Consider the following 17,320-nt stretch of genomic DNA (forward strand, 5'->3'; position numbering starts at 1 on the left):
CGTCCGCGGAACAAGCGGGCGCGGCACGTGACTTCCCGGCCTCCTCCCCTCCTCCCCGCAGCCCGCCCCCTGCCTGCCTCAGCCAATGAGGCGACGCTCCTCCGGGGGCGCCCAATGGGAGGCCGCGCGAGCGCCCAACGGCCGTCGCGGTGACGCAGGCAGACTGGCAGTCCGTCCGTCCGGCCGACAGAGGGGAGCGGACGAGGTGGGTGCGCGGCTGGCGGCGGAGCGGCCTCGGCCGGGGAGAAGGTCGGGCAGGCGAGGCGACGGTGGCCGCGGAGGGACATGCCCGTCTCTTGCGCCCGGCTATGGGGGGGAGGCCCAATTCCGGCCCCCTCGGAAGGGAAAGGGGGTCGGGTGCCAGCCTCCAGGCAGGACCTGGAGAAAACCCCCCTCCCCATTGTAGCCTACCTCCAGACCTCAGCCCCCCCCCCAGGAAGAAGAGTTCGGTTTTATACGCCGCTTTTCTCTCCCCGAAGGAGTCTCAAAGCGGCTTACAACCCCCTTCCCTGTCCTCTCCCCTGTGAGGGCGGGGAGGCTGAGAGAGCCCTGACAGAACTGCTTTGCGAGGACAGCTCTATCAAGGACTGTGACCAACCCAAGGTCACCCAGCGGGCTGCATGTGGAGGATTAGAATCCGCCTCTCTTGACCACTCCACCAACCTGGCATGCAGACACGCAACCTTTTAAGGTCTGGGTTCAGGTGGGGTTTTGTGGTTCTGGTCCCAGAGAATATTTTCCCCCTTTTGCAACCGGTTCAAGCCACCAGGGGAGAATCACTGTTCTAGCCTGAACTCTGCACACTGGACCGCACACCCTTTCCCCAGAGACATAAAAGTCCGGTTCAGTAGCCTGGCTGTTGTGCCAGGTGCTCTTCCCATCCCAAACCAATGAAGCAAGGCATCCTAGAGCAGGAAGAAGTTTTGTCATGGGACATGACAACACCCTCTGTCAGGGAGCAGAGATCATTAGATAACATGATGATATGTTTTCGTCCCTTGGAAACTTGCAGCCGAAGCATGTGGCATTGACGGGTAAGGCGCCGGAGGAGTTGCACGTGATCCTGACTTCACGTCCTGTTTCGAGGAGCTGGGGAGCAGTGGGATCCCTGCCCCTTCTTGCCCGTGGTTGGCCAGTTGGTTTGTCGTCTTCCACAGGAGGGTGTGTTGCTCAGGAGGCAGGTGATGTCACGCTGGGGTGGCGTCACCCGGGTGGCGTGAGGGACATCTTGAACCAGTGGCGTGTCGTAGATATGTCACAAAAGGACCTTTTCGTTCCTGGGCCCTACCTGGTGGAATGAGCTCCCAGAAGAGCTGCGGGCCCTGTTGGAGCTCTCTGAGTTCTGCAGGGCCTGCAAAACGGAGCTCTTCCACCAAGCATTTGTCTGAGGCCAGGAGTTGGTCCTGGGGGTTTAAATTTGGGCTCCCCAATCCCTTCAGAGCCGGAGCCGGTACTAGACTGGCCTCAAATCTCCCTGTGACACCAGCCCAACTTTTTCATCTGCCCGTCTTGGACCATTCCGTGGGCCCGTGTGGGATGCATTTTTCCCCCAAATTATATTTTGCCATCAATTGTGAATGAGTTTTAGAAGATTGTTTTAATGGGGGCTATTAATGCTGTTATGTTATGGGTTTATATTGTGACACTGTAATCCGCCTCGAGCCAGTTCCCTGAGAGCGACGGTCATAGAAGTCCAATTATAAAGAAATAAATAACAAAATGGTACAGAGGGGATGGGACATTGAATAGTTATGCAGCCCCCTTCATATTTCGCATGCGGCTTCAGCGGGGCATCCTTTGTGTCCTGTTTGCTTACGTCCATTTTGTTCCTGGGCATTGGCCTTCCTCAGTTGACAAGGAACCTAAGGGGCTCCTCGGAGTAGGCAAGCAACTTACTGATTTGCTGCTGGGGCGGTTCCCAAAATTGGATCCCTCAAAGGGAATTGTGGGGAATTCTGGATAGAGCAGTATTTTTACGGGGTCCGTTCCCGGGGAGAAACCCTTCTTAAAGAAAGATGACAATCATAGAATCATAGAATCATAGAGTTGGAAGGGACCATACGGGCCATCCAGTCCAACCCCCTGCTCAACGCAGGATCATAGAATCATAGAGTTGGAAGGGGCCATACAGGCCATCTAGTCCAACCCCCTGCTCAACGCAGGATCATAGAATCATAGAATCATAGAGTTGGAAGGGGCCATACAGGCCATCTAGTCCAACCCCCTGCAACGCAGGATCATAGAATCACAGAATCATAGAATTGGAAGGGGCTACACAGGCCATCTAGTTCAACCCCCTGCTCAATGCAGGATCAGCCCTAAGCATCCTAAAGCAGTTCACTCATGGAAATTTGTTTGGGAGCAATATTGGGATGCATTTGAAATTCACGCACAAGCCGAAACATACACCCACGAAATTCTACAGGGGAAAGGGTTAGCTACATAGGCAACCACTGCACCTGTCTTGAAATGGAACCCAGCTTAGCGTTAAGGCTATCTTACGGGTGTTTCCCCTCAGTGATTGCATGGCAGCAAGATCGGACTAGGCAATTTCATCCTGCTGACCTTGGATTCAAGGATTTAATTTCAAAGCGTGACACTGCTCAGAGATCTAACCGTGGTTTAGAGAGCCGTAACGGGTGCCTGCTAACCGCGGTTTGTCCGCCTTCCCTTTCTTGCAGATTATTTCTCCAAAGACACCATGGCACGCCGGGCGCGCAGCATCATAACCTGGCATTACGTCCTCAGCGGCGCGCGCCGAGATGCGGATCCGCGGGTGGCGGCGCTGGCGTCCGGCGCCCGCGGCTGGGCTTACGATTCTGACGGGCAGGTAAGAAGACCGCGGTTTGCAGTGAAAGCGACCCCAGTAGCTCTTGTCAGCCTGTTGAGGAACGGAGTTTGCTGATGAGGCGTCTTTTGCCCCGCGTGGTGGAGAGCCAGTTTGGTGTCGTGGTTAGGAGTGTGGACTTCTAATCTGGCATGCCAGGTTCGATTCTGCACTCCCCCACGTGCATCCAGCTGGGTGACCTTGGGCTTGCCACAGCACTGATAAAACGGTTCTGACCGAGCAGTGATGTCAGGGCTCTCTCAGCCTCACCCACCCCACAGGGTGTCTGTTGTGGGGAGAGGAAAGGGAAGGCTTTGAGCCTCCTTCGGGTAGGGAAAAGCGGCATATAAGAACCAACTCTTCATTTTCTTCTTCTTCCTTGGGTGGCAGGCTGGGTTTTGTCTAGGCCTCCTGGATCCAGCACGATGCTCAGCTTGGTACCAATCGGCTTTTCCCCCCTGGTGTTTTGTGCCAGCCTTCAAGTCACGCTGGTTGTGCTTCTGCCCAGGGGCTGATTTCCTCCTGCAATTGAGGCACGCCAAAGACATGGATGAAATAAGGCCTTGTGTCTTTTCCTCCCCTTCCCGGTTCAGCGTAGATATTCAGTGCCTTTCGGCACGATGGTAAAGAGCAACCTGAAAGGGGGCTTTGAGATGACAGCTCCCAGAGGTGCCTCTCAGCTTCTCGGGTTTTGTTTTGAAAGGTCAATAGGCCTTCGTAAGGATCGGTCCTCGGGAGAGAAGGAGCCTCATGCTCTTCCGGTGGTCTGGCCGGCCTTAGTGGGCGTGTGTGTCGTGAACTCTGTTTGCTCACATGGTTCTCAATTTAGTACTAATAATAAATTGGAGCCCTGTGTGGCAGCTCTGAAAGCACTGAGTGGTGAAGTGAACCCTTTCCCAATAGCTCTGCCTGCCCATGAGGCCCCGCTCAGGATGCAGGCGCCCCGTCCTCATTGCTCTGTCCTCTTCCCCGGCAGCACAGTGACTCCGATTCGGAGCCCGAGTTCCCGTCTCTCTCGCTGTCCATCCCCACCGCCATCCCTGTGACCGGCGAGTCGTACTGCGACTGTGGGAACCAGAACGAAGCGCCGTACTGCTCGAACCTCCACGCCGTCCACCGGATCAAAGACTGCCAGTGCGGCGAAGAAGACGAATGTGAGGAGGGGGGGTCTGAATTTCTGGCCTTGATGGGTTTTTTCCCCCCTTGAGATGAGCTCTCCTAATCTGGTGGTCGGGGAAGAGTGAGTGTGTGTTTGTGAGAGAGAATGAATGAATGAATGAATGAATGAATGAATGAATGAATGAATGAATGAATGAATGAATGAATGAACGAACGAACGAACGAACGAGCGAGCGAGCGAGCGAGCGAGCGAATGAATGAATGAGTGAGCGAATGAATGAATGAGCGAATGAATGAGCGAATGAATGAGCGAATGAATGAGTGAATGAATGAGCGAATGAATGAATGAGCGAATGAATGTATGTATGTATGTATGTATGTATGTATGTATGTGGAGGCACAGCTTCAGTGACATGACTCTCACCACTCCCTCCCTTCTTCTGCTTGCACGCTGTGTCCTCTTCCCCTCCAGATTTCGACTGGGTGTGGGACGACGGGCACAAATCGACCGCCACCCTGTTGTCCTGCGACAACCGCAAGGTGAACTTCCACATGGACTACAGCTGCGGCACGGCCGCCATCCGCGGGAACAAGGAGCTGGCAGACGGGCAGCATTTCTGGGAGATAAAGATGACGTCACCCGTCTACGGCACAGACATGGTGGGTCCGAGTGGCCGGAAAGGCGGTCTGCTGGGTTTTATTCACCTTTTTGAACAGGGATCCACAGGGCTTGGAGTCAAGCATAGGGGCTGGCTTTCTGTTTTTGAGTACTACCTCCAGCGCTGGGGGCTTTTTGCGACAGGGAGCATGTCGCTGTTGGGGGGGGGCATGTGACAACCTCCCTCACGCTCAGTCATGGTATGTGCGTGCTGCCCAGTCGTGAGTCGGGTGCCCTCTGTGCATTCTCAGATGCTCTGGGGAAGGCTGCCAGGTTAGTAGGGAAGAGTAAATAAATTGCTGGGCGAGGTAAACGGAAGACTTCTACGGATGCTCAGCGCTGACTTTGGCTGGCCTCCCGATTTCAGCTCGGGGGGATCCCTGCGTGGGCCACATGTCCTGAGAAAAAGAGCTGTTCAAAGCATCCGTTAAGCCCCCTTCCCAAAGGGAGTCTCTGTTTTGAAACTTCCTAGTGATTTTCTTAGTGGAAACTGATGAGGGCCACGCGGGTTCTTGGGTGGCCCAGTGAGATGCCCCAGATCCCGACCTCGGGGGTAGAAGTTCCCTTGCCGAGTTGGTGTAATTCAGACCGTGGGTGAGCAGTGTGAGGGATGCAGACTGGGAGGGAGAGCATCCCCCTGTAAGCCGAACGAGAATCCTGCTCAAGGAACCAACACAAGACGATCTGCAGGCTTTCTCTTGTACCAGCATGCGCTGTTGGAAGCTCTGTGAAAGATTCGCCCTATGAACTGGCCTTATACATAACTCACCTCAGCTCAGCTTGTAAGAACATGACTCACATTCCCACCCTCAAAGTCTTTGTCTACGTGGCTGTAAAGTCCCGGACGCACAACCACGTTTTATTTCGGCGTGTCCAGCCTTCTCTCCCCAAAGAGCTTTAATCCAGTCATGTTTGAGGGATTTAAATTCCAAAGCCAATTCTCGATCCCTCGTCATCAACTCGATGCTTTCAGAAAAGGGTCCCACTAAATTTGCCCGGGTAGCCGATCCCCCTAGATGCACGCTCCAAATAAATAGCTTAGGTTTGCAAGAGCGGGAATGGAATATTGCTTCATCTGTTTGGTTTCCTTGGATTGTGTTTGTGAATGCCAGTAAAGGTTTTCCGGGTCTCTGAGTCTGCCGCAGCTTAGAAAATAATCGGCGTCGGGAGCAAAAACCTTTGGGAGGGGGCCTGGCTTGGCAGCCCTGCTCTGGGCTGGGGGTGGTTGGCTCTGAGCGTTTATTTAGACGCCTGACAGGTGGCTCTTGTCATCCTCAGATGGTGGGCATAGGGACTTCAGAGGTGAACTTGGACAAGTACCGGCACACCTTTTGTAGCTTGCTGGGCAAAGACGAAGACAGCTGGGGGCTCTCCTACACAGGTAAACGAGGGAGAACAATCCCGGCTGGAGGGGGGGGATCCAGGTCCCCCAGCGACGGCTGGGGGGGGGACAGTCCTGGAGCGGAAGGACATCTGTGCCCTTAGTTGAGCTTAGTTGAGCAAACCCTCGCAGATCCAGCCCCTGCGGAGGACACGGCTCTAAAGGGAATCGATCGGTCCTTTTTGTTGCGGCCAAAGACCTTTAACCTCTAAATCGTGTATCCCTCCCTTTCCTGGCGCAGATTGCAAGATTTGGTTTGATTTGTGGGCGGCGTTTTCCTTGCAGGGCTCCTCCACCACAAGGGCGACCGAGTGAACTTCTCCACACGGTTTGGCCAAGGCTCCATCATCGGCGTGCACCTGGACACCTGGCACGGGACTCTGACCTTTTACAAAAACAGGAAGTGCATTGGTAAGTAGAGGCCAGGATCTGGCTCTGGGGCAGCTCGACGAATATTCTGCCAGTGGATAAAGCTGTAGCTTTGAGATGGTTTGAGGGACACCTGGGGGAGGGTACTGTGTGTCTGCAGTGCATTCTGCCAGGAGGTCCTTCCCCATGCGTGGGATGACACTCATAAACCTACCAACCATAGAGTATAGATTTGTGATTCACGGCAGCTTTGTGATTCAGCTTGCTATACTAAGGGAGGCCGAGATACCCTTATGACCATCAGGGTGCCTCTGGCACATGCTGGGCCTTGTGGCTGGGCAAGAGGAAGACCATCTTTCTAGCTGGAGGGTGTGCCACTCTAAGATGGGTTAGCCTCTTGAAGGGGAGAACCACCTGTCCCTTTAGTCGAAAGCCCCACAATCACCTGCCGCTCCCCTCCCAGTCATTACGGCGCACCCACATGCAGGATGATACAGCCCAGATAGCAAGGCCAAAAAGGCTGAGGGGCAGATTCTCCTAGGGGAGCAGAAAACGTGAATAGATTCGCAACTTCTGAAGAAAGGTGAGCACAGCGTACAGCTCGCGACCCTACCAAACGAGGGAATTAAGGAGTGAAACACGACCCCTTCCGGTCGAGGGGGGTACGCTCCAAGTTATGTTTTGGAGGCAAACCTGGTGTTAACATCTTACAGGTGTAGAGCTCAGGTGTTTACCCCTCCCCATGATGGCGTTTTGTTCAGCGCCCCTAATTTCAAATAGTTGGGGAGGGGGGGGAGGGAAAACAGAAGTTATGCTTAATCAAATCAGAGTCCGTTTGTTGAGGATCGGACAGGCCGTCCGAGATACGTAACGGCAGTCTTAGGGCCACCCCCGTCTGTCTTAGGGCCTGCCTTAGGGCCGTCTGTCTTAGGGCCACCCCCGTCTTTACCTACCTGTGTCATAAAGGTAAAGGTATCCCCTGTGCAAGCACCGAGTCATGTCTGACCCTTGGGGTGACGCCCTCTAGCGTTTTCATGGCAGACTCAATACGGGGTGGTTTGCCAGTGCCTTCCCCAGTCATGACCGTTTACCCCCCAGCAAGCAAGCTGGGTACTCATTTTACCAACCTCGGAAGGATGGAAGGCTGAGTCAACCTTGAGCCGGCTGCTGGGATCGAACTCCCAACCTCATGGGCAAAGCTTTCAGGCGGCTGCCTTACCACTCTGCGCCACAAGAGGCTCTATACCTGTGTCATAACGCCTTCTCATTGGCTTTCCCGCAGGGGTGGCGGCCATCAAGCTGCGGAACAAGCGGTTCTACCCCATGGTGTGCTCCACGGCGGCCAAGAGCAGCATGAAAGTCATCCGCTCCTGCACCAGCCACACCTCCCTGCAGTACCTCTGCTGCGCCCGCCTCCGCCAGCTGCTTCCGGACGACGCGGACACCCTGGCGGCCCTGCCCCTCCCCCCGGGACTGAAGCAGGTCCTGCACAACAAACTGGGCTGGGTGCTGAACATGAACTGCGGCCCCGCCGTCTCCCCCTCCTCGGCCCCCTCCTCCGGCAGCGACTCGGACAGCTCGTGCGGCCCGGAGGCCGAGGACTGCCGGCGCAAACGGTGCAGGCGGACATAACTGGCGCTTTCTCGAAAGAGGCACCGGACACGTTGACTGCGGGGGCTCTCGTCCGGGTGGCCCACGCTTGCGTCTCTCCGGCAAGGACAGCGCTCCCGTGCTTTGCCCTTCCCAGACTCCCAGACCTCTGCTCGGGAGGACCAAGCCATCCCCTGCAGCCCCGTCTCTCGGTTTGCCGCCTGTAACCAGCGCCTCCGTTTGGGACTGGAGGAGGGCCGCATTGGACTCTGGGCGTGAGAGGGAGGGAGGGAGGCTCGCCTTTGTGTACATAGTTCCAGTGTTCTGCCACCAACCCATCGGAATGCCGTCGATGCGCTAAACTGTCCCGGCCAAGCTTGGCGGCTTTGTAAATTTGGCTTTTGCATGCCTGTCCCTGCAGTTTTGCTCCTGTTGAGCTGTGCGAGAGAGAGAGAGAGAGAATTAAACCCACTGGCTGTGGGCCACCCGCCCCGTTTGGATCTCCTTTGCTTTACGGCCCAAGGCGGGGCTTACAGGTCTCCTTTGAGGGCTGGTCTTCACTAAGAGCACCTCTGAGCACACCGCAAAGCGCACGTCGGGCTTGTGTGCGCCACATTATGTTGACTGGACTCCCTGCATCGTGGGCTGGGAGGAGGTTACTCCTCCAGCATCTTCTGCGCTCAGGCTGCATGTCTTCCCTCCCGGCTAGGACTTCATGCTCAACAAGGGGGCGGTGCCGTTCACTTCCCATCAAGGTAACGCAGGGAGAAGCATAGCCTGGGGCTTGGAGGAGGAATGGGGACCAAAGAAGCCGACAGGAACTTCCTGCCACCCCATCCCCGTGCGACTTTCCAGGCCACGCCCCTGGGGGACTTTCACAGCCTCCCCCTCCCTTCTGTCGTCCCCCCCCCCCACAAGGTGCCCTCACCTTCAAGCCAGGGGTGAGAAGCAGCTGCAGGGCAACTGATTCTACTGCGGGAGGTCAAGAAGGGAAAGCAAAGAAGTCAGTTAGTGCAGTAGTTTATTGTCAGTGCAGTAGTTTATTGCTCCGGGTCGGCTATCCTTGGCAGCTCAAGCAGCAGCAGCAGATGGGATCGAACCAGCGGGGGGGTAGGGGAGCGGAGGAGGAGAGAGGGCCCTCCGGTGGTGCACTGGGGGGGCCTCTAAGCACTCCAGTCCAGGACGAGCTCCGGATTGGTTGAGGCTAGGAAGAGGTAGATCCTGCGGGACAGGTCGGGGCCGACCCGGCGCTCCTTCCCACCTTCCTCGGGCTCGACCCGGACGTCGCTCAGGAGCAGCTGTCTGTCCATCTCCGAGCAGAGCCCCTCGTAGGCCTTCGGAGAAAGAGAGTCACATTAGTGGGAACGCCCCCCGATTGTTCTCGGCCTGCTGCTTGCACCTGAGCACGGCCATCTTCATTAGCAAACTTGCAACCAAGGCCTGGTACAAATGCATCTGTCGTTTTATTTCTTAGGGCCAAGGCCTCTGAGCTTTGCCAGGCTAGTTATCCATCTGTCCTCATTTCTTTTGTCCCCAAGTATGGTGCTCCTGGAGAACATCCCAAATTTCCATACCCAGGTTGTTTTCCACTTGCTTGCCGCGGTATACAGCAAATCAACACCCTCCAATCAGTTGCCCTTCCAGACCAGAGTTTCCCTGTCTTTTTGCAACTGCTTACCTGGGTTGCTTTGTCTTAGTTCCCCTACCTGTGGCAGCTGTGACCCCAGGTCACGTTCAGGGAGCCCTATTCTCAGGGAGTTTCCCCGCCAGGAAGTGCACCCTACTTTGCCCCTTTCCTTCCATCGCAACAACCATTAAAAGAAGAAGAGACCTCGTGTGTGTGAAGGACCCGTCTAGGTGAGTAACCAAAGGTCGTTTTTCCCACACACCACTTTTCCCTAACCACAGGAGTCTCCAAGTGGCTTCCAATCGCCTTCCCTTCCTCTCCCCACAAAAGACACCCTACAAGGTCGGTGAGGCTGAGAGAGCTCTGAGAGAGCTGTGCCGGTTGGGCAGACAGGGAAGCTCCTGGCTCAAGCGTCTCCCACGTGCTGGAACCTCGGTCTCACCAGAAGCAGCGAGAGGTCCAAGGCAGCTCACCTGCAGCAGGAGACGGGGCGATGGATACGCCCTGGCCACTGCTTCGGCCACAGCGGGGCTCGCCCTGCTGAACTGCTGGATCTGCCGGCACCAGGCTTCGCGCAGGCCCGCCCCGTCCTCGCAGACTCGGACACCGCTGGCCCACTTGCCGGCGGAGCAGAAGGAGAAGGGTTGGGCTCCCAAGTATTTCCTGGGGGGCGGGGAAGAACGGTACATGTAACCCTCAGTCATGCCTGAGCACACAGGAGTGAACCTCCTTGCCAAAGAGAAGGGTCAGGTAGCGCCCCAGAGAGGTGCACGGGGAAACCCGTCTGCCCCACTGGCTCGCCGTGGTATACTTGGCCACACCCTACGCCAAAGGATGTGCTCCCATTCAAAGCACCTGCCCCTGCCTAGTGCAGGGGGTTGGACTAGATGACCCAGGAGGCCCCTTCCAACTCTAGGATTCTAAGAGGCCCCTGGAGTGACCTAAAGGCTGGAGACAGCAGGGACAATTTCTTTCCAGGGAGACCCGAAGTTTGCGGGCCACGCTCTTAAGAACGCCGGCCAGGTCATGACCACCCCTGGGTTTGATTAGGGAGAGGGAGAACAAGGGCCGTGCCCTGTCCGGCCCTCCGCAGACAACACATCATGCCCCAAAGAGCAGGCACGAGCACCCTGGGCACCCTGCACCCAATCAATGCATGACTGCCAGTTTGGAAACGGGGCCAAGGCGTGTAAGTCCCTGCCCTGCAGTTGAGGAGGGGGGAGCAGCTCCCGGTCGTGGACAAGAAAGCCAGGCCGATCCTGCTTGGCTTCTAAGCTCTAACAAGATCAGGCTGGTCTAGGCTCCAAGCACCGTCGTCCAGAATACACAACAACCACAATAAGTACACCCCCCCCAGCAGAGCTGCTGAGCAGCCCCTCTGGGCCGACGCCATGCAGGAAACTCACTTGTAAGGGCGCTGGGCTATCGCTTTGGTCATCGCCAAAACGTGCTGGGCGAGATCCAGCCACGTCTCCAGAAACAAAACGCCAGCGTTCCCCCAGAGTTGCAATAGTACCTGAGCCTGCAGAAAGGAAAGGGGGGGGGGGGATGAGCCACAGGGACCCTTCTGCAGAGAAGAGCCCACCGCTTGCCTGCTTCCTCTCTCTGTTTTACTTCTGGGTCCAGACACAGCTCTGACCATTCTGGGGAAGGCCCTGGCCGGCTTGGGGCGAAGAGACCATTCTTTTCCGCTTGGCCAGTGCTGGTCCGAGGAAGGTGCCCAATTTTCTAGCCCTCTTTGCTTCATTGTATGAAAGCACAAGTGAGCCACAACAACCCCCAAGGGCAGGGGGGGGGCGATGGTTATCCAACACAAGGTGTGATTTGAACCCAGGCCTTCCAAATCCCCACCTAACCCTCTCACCACGCCAGTACGCACCAGCCAGGCGCCCTCACCTCCTCCGTTTGGCGCTGCGTCATGTACAATTCAGGGCCAGGCAGGGATCTTTCCCTGTTTCCGCTCTGCTCCTCTGGCCCACGGTCCAGGGTTTCTCCATGCTGCCGACAGTACCTAAGCAGGTCACACGACAGGAACAATTACCCCTTTTCAGGCTCTTGAGAGTATTAAAGAAAAAGAACGTTCTTTGTAAGCTGCTTTTGTTATTAACAATATTTAAGAACAATAATAAGCAATCATTTCTTTTAAACTAGCTGGAAATGAATCGGTGATTTTAATGTTTATGATGACAGTGTTTTTAGGGGTGTCGTAGCTGAGCACGGTAGCCTCGAGTTTGAAGAAACGGGTTTGATTCCTCGCTCCCTCCCGTGCAGCCAGCTGGGTGACCTTGGGCCGGTCGCAGTTCTCTCAGAGCTCTCTCAGCCTCACCTCCCTCACAGGGCGTCTGTTTTGGGAGGAGACACGCTTTCGTGTTTGCCTTATTTGGCGGAAGGTTTGAGAGGAGTGGGAGGGTATTTTTTTAGCTAAATATTTTACTGATTTGATGCTGTCATTTTTATGTACACCGTTTAGCTCCCGCGAGCCAGCTGGCTAGGAGCGGCAGCCTAAAAATCAAAACCAAAAATAATACTACTACTAATAATAATTAATAATTATAGTTCATATGCAGATACGTGACTTCCCGAAGATCTAACATTTAGATGTAAACATTAAGAAACCTCCTAACCTCCGAATGAATTGGAAATGTGTGCTATTGACTGATCAAGGGAAGATTTTTATGATACACAAGATGAGAAACCTAGGGATATAATTGTTGACAGTACATGGCCGATGTTTATTCTACCTATCGGAAGCCTTCGTTGTATGGGTTTGATTAATCATTGCACCACCGAAGAAGGAAAATGCTAGAACGCCCTGAGCCTTCTGTAACCAAGCTAGTAGGTGACGTATACACTGATTGTTCTGGCCCGCACACCATGCTCTCAAGACACCCAGGGGAGGGCGTGTTTCGTAGGTGCTCAGCACATGAGCCTCACCCCCTCTTCCCGTCTCCAGCATCCCTCCTGACAGACGCACCACTGGAAGGCCTCCAGGCCAACGACCACCACGGTGAACACCTTTGCAGGACGGTCTCCTGGGCCGCTGGAGGGCAACAAATGGCTCAGATCCGGTGCGCTCCACCGGCCTGCAACGCCGGTGCTCTGAAACGAACAGCCACGGTTAAACTCCTCGCCCGCCGGCCGTGCACGGGTCGGCGTTCGCAGGCCGATGGGCGTTCTCGTATCTTGCCGCCCTGCCCCTTCCCTGCCGTCCGACGCTCGAGTCCCGCGTTCCGGCTCCCTTTCCCTGCTCACCTCCAGCCTCGCGGCTTTGGGCCCCACCCGCCTCCGGATGCCGCTCGCGTCCGCCTAATTCTCCCTAGCGCTGCCTTCCTAAACAGGAATGAGATAAGACCTCTGAAGCAGGGCCCCAACCTGGGGCTTCCCTGGGAGACGAGATGGGGTTGGGAAGGGGCCCTGTGTGTCCTCAGTGCAGCAAGTGGAGAAAGACAGAATCCTATTGCTCATGGAGATTGAGCCATAAGCCAGGGAAAGGGCTCCCGGACATACCATTTCTGAGAACCGTTTCCCAGACGCCCACCACTGCCCAATGGGGACCCTAGAGATTCAAGCCTGTCCTGCAGACAGAGCTATAAGGGAGCATCCGGAGACATGTCATGCTACATCAGGTCCTCCAGGGGAGGTGGGATTCCAGGGGAGGTGGGTGGCCAGACTGCAGCCCCTCCAGATGTCTATGGCTCATGGGAATCGTAGTCCATGGACATCTGGAGAGGCCACAGTTTGGCCAGCGATGTTCCCCAGAATGCCTCTGCAGTTCACAGATTAGCTGAGATTAGCTGAGGCTCCTTTGCAGAAAAGCCAATGCAGGAAGTGAGCAGGAAGTGAGCAAACTCCATCCCGGGAGCTCAAGAAGTCAACCAGCCCCACAAGCCGCAGAGATTGTTGCCGGCCACCTGCAGGAGAGAGAAGAGGCGTTTGAGGAACTCCCCGGGCTCCAGCAACAGCAAGACCTCCCTTTCTTCTTCCACCTGCTGGTCCGGGGGCTCATCCTGTCGAGGCAAAGACAGCTGGTGACCTCTGGTTTCTCCAGAATTTGGGACAAGATCAGGCCTGCGAATCTTAGTCAAATCAACAACTGCTTTGCCATTTAAACCGCTTGCAAGAGCTGCAGGGGGGGGGGGAGGGAAAGGCTGCAGCCTCTCAAACAGAGAAGAAAAATCCCAGAGATTTTCTGAAGTTGTTTCAAGGACAGTCTGTATAACTATTATTTCCTGGACAGCTGATTTAATTCGTACGAAGGAAATGATAAATACTTGTTCTTTGCTCAGCCGCTGAATTTCTTAAGTTACAAATCCAGACGCACCTTCCCGCCTGCTGCTAACTGCCTGTTTTATTTTTGATATAAAATTATTCTTCGCTGGTCGGTGTTACCTCCATCACTTCAGATCGCCCTGCTATGTCGGCCTGATAGGAGACTGGGGGAATGTCAAACTTACAAAGCATCGTCAACCGTTTAGGAACGCCATTTTGCGTTGCCAAAAAAACACAGGCGTCCAGGAGCCCTTTAAAAGCTAACAAGATGTGCAGCAAGGGAGGAGCTTAGGGGATTTGCCACCCACCTCTCCAGATTGTTAGTTTTTAAGGCAGTCTTTCTTGACTTTTTGACCATCGGGAAACACTTGAAACATTCCTGAGGCCCCAGAATTGGCCCGATCATGCAGAATATGGTTGGGACCACATCAGTCCTGGACACCCCTTGTTAAGTTAACAAGCAAAGATACATATCAGGGGACCCACTGTCACTGAGCATCCCTGTATTGCAGGGGTAGTCAAACTGCGGCCCTCCAGATGTCCATGGACTACAATTCCCAGGAGCCCCTGCCAGCGAATGCTGGCAGGGGCTCCTGGGAATTGTAGTCCATGGACATCTGGAGGGCCGCAGTTTGACTACCCCTGCTGTATTGTAATAACAACTGTTATTCCAGCTGTTTGCTGGAATTAGCAGAATGTATTGGGGTCATTTTTTTCCGCCACCTTGTGGGTTCCTATAGGTATCGTTACGGTTTTAATGGGGGGTTTTACGGGGTAATTGTTTATGGTTTTAATTGAGAGCCGCCTCGAGGCGACAAAAGTCGCGAGAGGCGGGAAATAAATAAATAATAAGTAAATAAATCAAATATCCAAATACTCACAGCATTGCTGGGAAGATTTCTCCTCCAGGTTATGCTGCAAGGATGTGCCTGGGGTTCGAGGCAGGACTGACAGTCCAAGGACCCCAAGGCCTCCAGCAAGACATCTGACCCCGGATCCTTCAGAAGACCTAGCAGGAGAGCAAAAGCCAATTCAGAGCACGTCTCAGCCGCACAACCACCAGCCCTGGCTACGCAGCCTCAATGCCCTGCTCGTTTTATCAAGGACGTACGAGACACATGGCAATGCAGCCCCGGCCCAAGCTGGGCTCTCCCATCTCTGTATTGGATGCCCCTGTCTCTGCCGCTGCCCCCAGCCTGTATCAGGACTGTCCGATTCTGTGAGACGGTTAAGCAGTGGAGGGTGTGGATCCTAATTCCCCCCCTTGCCCCCAGTTCATCTCCTCCGGGAAGGACCTCTTCAGCTGCTCTAAAGAAAAGCCACCCAAGTTCCTTGTCACCCTCACAACACAACTTCCATTCCACCTGAGGAGCCAGAGTGGTACAGTGAACAGAGGGACTGGGCGACCCAGGTTCAGATCCCTTCTGCGCCACGGAAGCAATATACTCCCAGTCTACCCTCCCTCGCAGGGTTTGTTGTGAAGGTAAAACAGAGAAGGGGAGATTGTTGTGAGCCCCTTTGGGTCCTCGTCGGGGTATTCAGAAAGGACGTGGCAAGGAAATGGAACAGCCCAATACAGATCAGCTGAGCCTCAGACCTGGGTCGTACCTGGGTCCACACACACAGTCAGCCGCTTCATACACTGATCAGGCCGCAGAAGTTTCATTGCGTTGGCTGCTTCTTTCTTCTTCTGCTTTTCAAGTGCGCTCTGCTGCTGCCTTCTCAGCCTCTCCTCTTTCTTGAGTTCTCTCTCGAGTTTCCTCGCTTCCAGCTTCGCCCGGCTGGCTTCCATTTCCTCCGGAGATCTCTTTTTCCTCCTTGTCTTGGGGCTCCGAGCGGAAGGGGCTTCTTGTGACGCGGAGCCCAGAGACGGCCCCTCGCTTGAGCTGCCCACCCTCACTGGCTTTTCCTTCCCAGCACAATCCCAACTGGCAGACGGCAGATGACCACTGCCAGCACCCGTGGTTTTCCATGAGTCCACATCGCTGTCTGCTTCAGATTCTGAGATCTCCCAAGTGACGGCTCTTTTGACCACGTGGCTGTTTTTCTCCAGGGGATCGGCTTTGGCATCTTCCCCCATGGCTGACTCTGCTACATGGTCTGTTCAGAAAGCTGCTTAAGGATGAAGGAATCCCTAATTCTGTTCAAAGCACCACACGCCTTGTTTTCCAAAAAGCAAAAGAAAAGAATCAAAAAGAAAAGAATCAGCATCCACACCTTTGTACCTCTGTTACTCTGTCCATTCACCTCCTGCAGCCAGCTCCCTCTTTCTCAAAGCAGGCAGCAGATCCGAGCACAATTTAGGACCCTGACATGAGTCAGTTAAAGACCGGGGCCTGGGTTCCTTGGGCACTGAAGAGGACAGGGAAACGGCCAGACCAGAAATGGTGGAGCTGGTTCCATCTTGGTCTACAGCTCCTTTGATGTATGTCAATCTCACACCTGGAAGAGAGAGAAGCAAATATTTGTCTACCAGGCCTTTGTTCACAGAAATGGGGAAATATCTGGCGAGGGCTGGGGGGGGGGAGAATAATACACAACAAGACTTAGGCTCTCTTCTATCTCGTTTCCACAGAAAGGTCTCCATCTCAGGAACACCCCTTTCTAAAACAAACCCTGCCCCTTCTATCTGAACCCCAATTCACATAGCCAGAGTGGGGAGCAGAGAGGCAGAAGATTTCGCCCACCTCGCTGCCCCTCTCACAGAGAGAGGCCCCCAATTCAAATCTCACCCGTGGCAAAGACTCAGCAGACAGCGGCTGGGTTCTATCGGCACCCCACCCGTCAAACTGAGGGACAATGAGGCCAGCCGACACTGCAGGGCTGCCATAAGCACTAGGAGGGAGGGGGAATGCGCGTGGGCCATTAGAAACACCATAGGCACACGCCAAAAATCATCATCTTCTGAGGCAACATAGACCACGGCAAGCCGTGAACACAAGCTGAGCCTCCGGGGAGGGCGGTATATAAATTAAATAAATAAATAAGCTCCCCACACACCCTTTATTTGCAAAATGAGAAGCCCCTTCGGAGCCCTGGGAGCAGACTGCTGCTCTGGACGCCCCTTTTGGGAATGCATTTTTTTGGGGGAGGGGGGTCTTTTTAGGTCTAACAGACCCCCCCTTCTCCCCATGCATTCCCCAAACCAACCGCTGCCATGATAGGGAGGGAATTCTGCACCCCCCGGCGCCTCCTGCCCCATCCAACCAGCAAAAATGACTGAGATTCTTCGGAGAGACGCTCCCCCGGCCTTGATTTTTCGCCCTAACCCCCCTCCCCACGCAGAAGACCACCAGGACCCCCCTCCCAAGTGAATGCCCAAAGCGTAGAAATGACCCCACTCACCCCAGCTGTCAATCACGGGGGACCGGAAGTTTACATCGCGCTGCTCTGCCTGGCCTCTTGGGCGGAGGAGGCGGGTGCTCCCTTATAAGCGGCCCGCCCGGGGCTTCCTCGGCCCGGAAGAGGAGCGGCTGCGCG

General features: G+C 55.0%; 2 protein-coding genes across 5 annotated transcripts; one reads left to right on the plus strand and one right to left on the minus strand.

Moving 5' to 3' along the window:
- The first annotated feature begins 77 nt into the window (after nt 1-77).
- SPSB3 (splA/ryanodine receptor domain and SOCS box containing 3) lies at nt 78-8,432 on the plus strand. Of its 2 annotated transcripts, none has more exons than XM_077316723.1 (7): nt 78-205; nt 2,682-2,830; nt 3,804-3,981; nt 4,419-4,606; nt 5,883-5,985; nt 6,271-6,396; nt 7,637-8,432. In XM_077316723.1, the coding sequence occupies exons 2-7, from the start codon at nt 2,702-2,704 to the stop codon at nt 7,984-7,986; spliced, it is 1,074 nt and encodes a 357-aa protein (XP_077172838.1). In that variant the 5' UTR covers nt 78-205; nt 2,682-2,701; the 3' UTR covers nt 7,987-8,432. The 2 variants fall into 2 exon arrangements, with proteins under 2 accessions (XP_077172838.1, XP_077172837.1); XM_077316722.1 differs by lacking the exon at nt 78-205 and adding an exon at nt 256-1,034.
- EME2 (essential meiotic structure-specific endonuclease subunit 2) lies at nt 8,243-17,313 on the minus strand. 3 transcript variants are annotated; one of them, XM_077316718.1, is made up of 10 exons: nt 17,186-17,313; nt 15,449-16,282; nt 14,722-14,849; nt 13,483-13,578; nt 12,546-12,670; nt 11,468-11,582; nt 10,978-11,093; nt 10,045-10,234; nt 8,873-9,278; nt 8,243-8,381 (listed from the first exon to the last, which is right to left on the minus strand). In XM_077316718.1, the coding sequence occupies exons 2-9, from the start codon at nt 15,918-15,920 to the stop codon at nt 9,108-9,110; spliced, it is 1,413 nt and encodes a 470-aa protein (XP_077172833.1). In that variant the 5' UTR covers nt 15,921-16,282; nt 17,186-17,313; the 3' UTR covers nt 8,243-8,381; nt 8,873-9,107. The 3 variants fall into 3 exon arrangements, with proteins under 3 accessions (XP_077172833.1, XP_077172834.1, XP_077172836.1); XM_077316719.1 differs by having other exon boundaries at nt 17,177-17,264; XM_077316721.1 differs by lacking the exon at nt 13,483-13,578.
- Between the last annotated feature and the right edge of the window lie 7 nt (nt 17,314-17,320).

Source organism: Paroedura picta, chromosome 17, assembly GCF_049243985.1.
Source record: "Paroedura picta isolate Pp20150507F chromosome 17, Ppicta_v3.0, whole genome shotgun sequence".
In the NCBI taxonomy this organism is placed as follows: Eukaryota; Metazoa; Chordata; class Lepidosauria; order Squamata; family Gekkonidae; genus Paroedura; species Paroedura picta.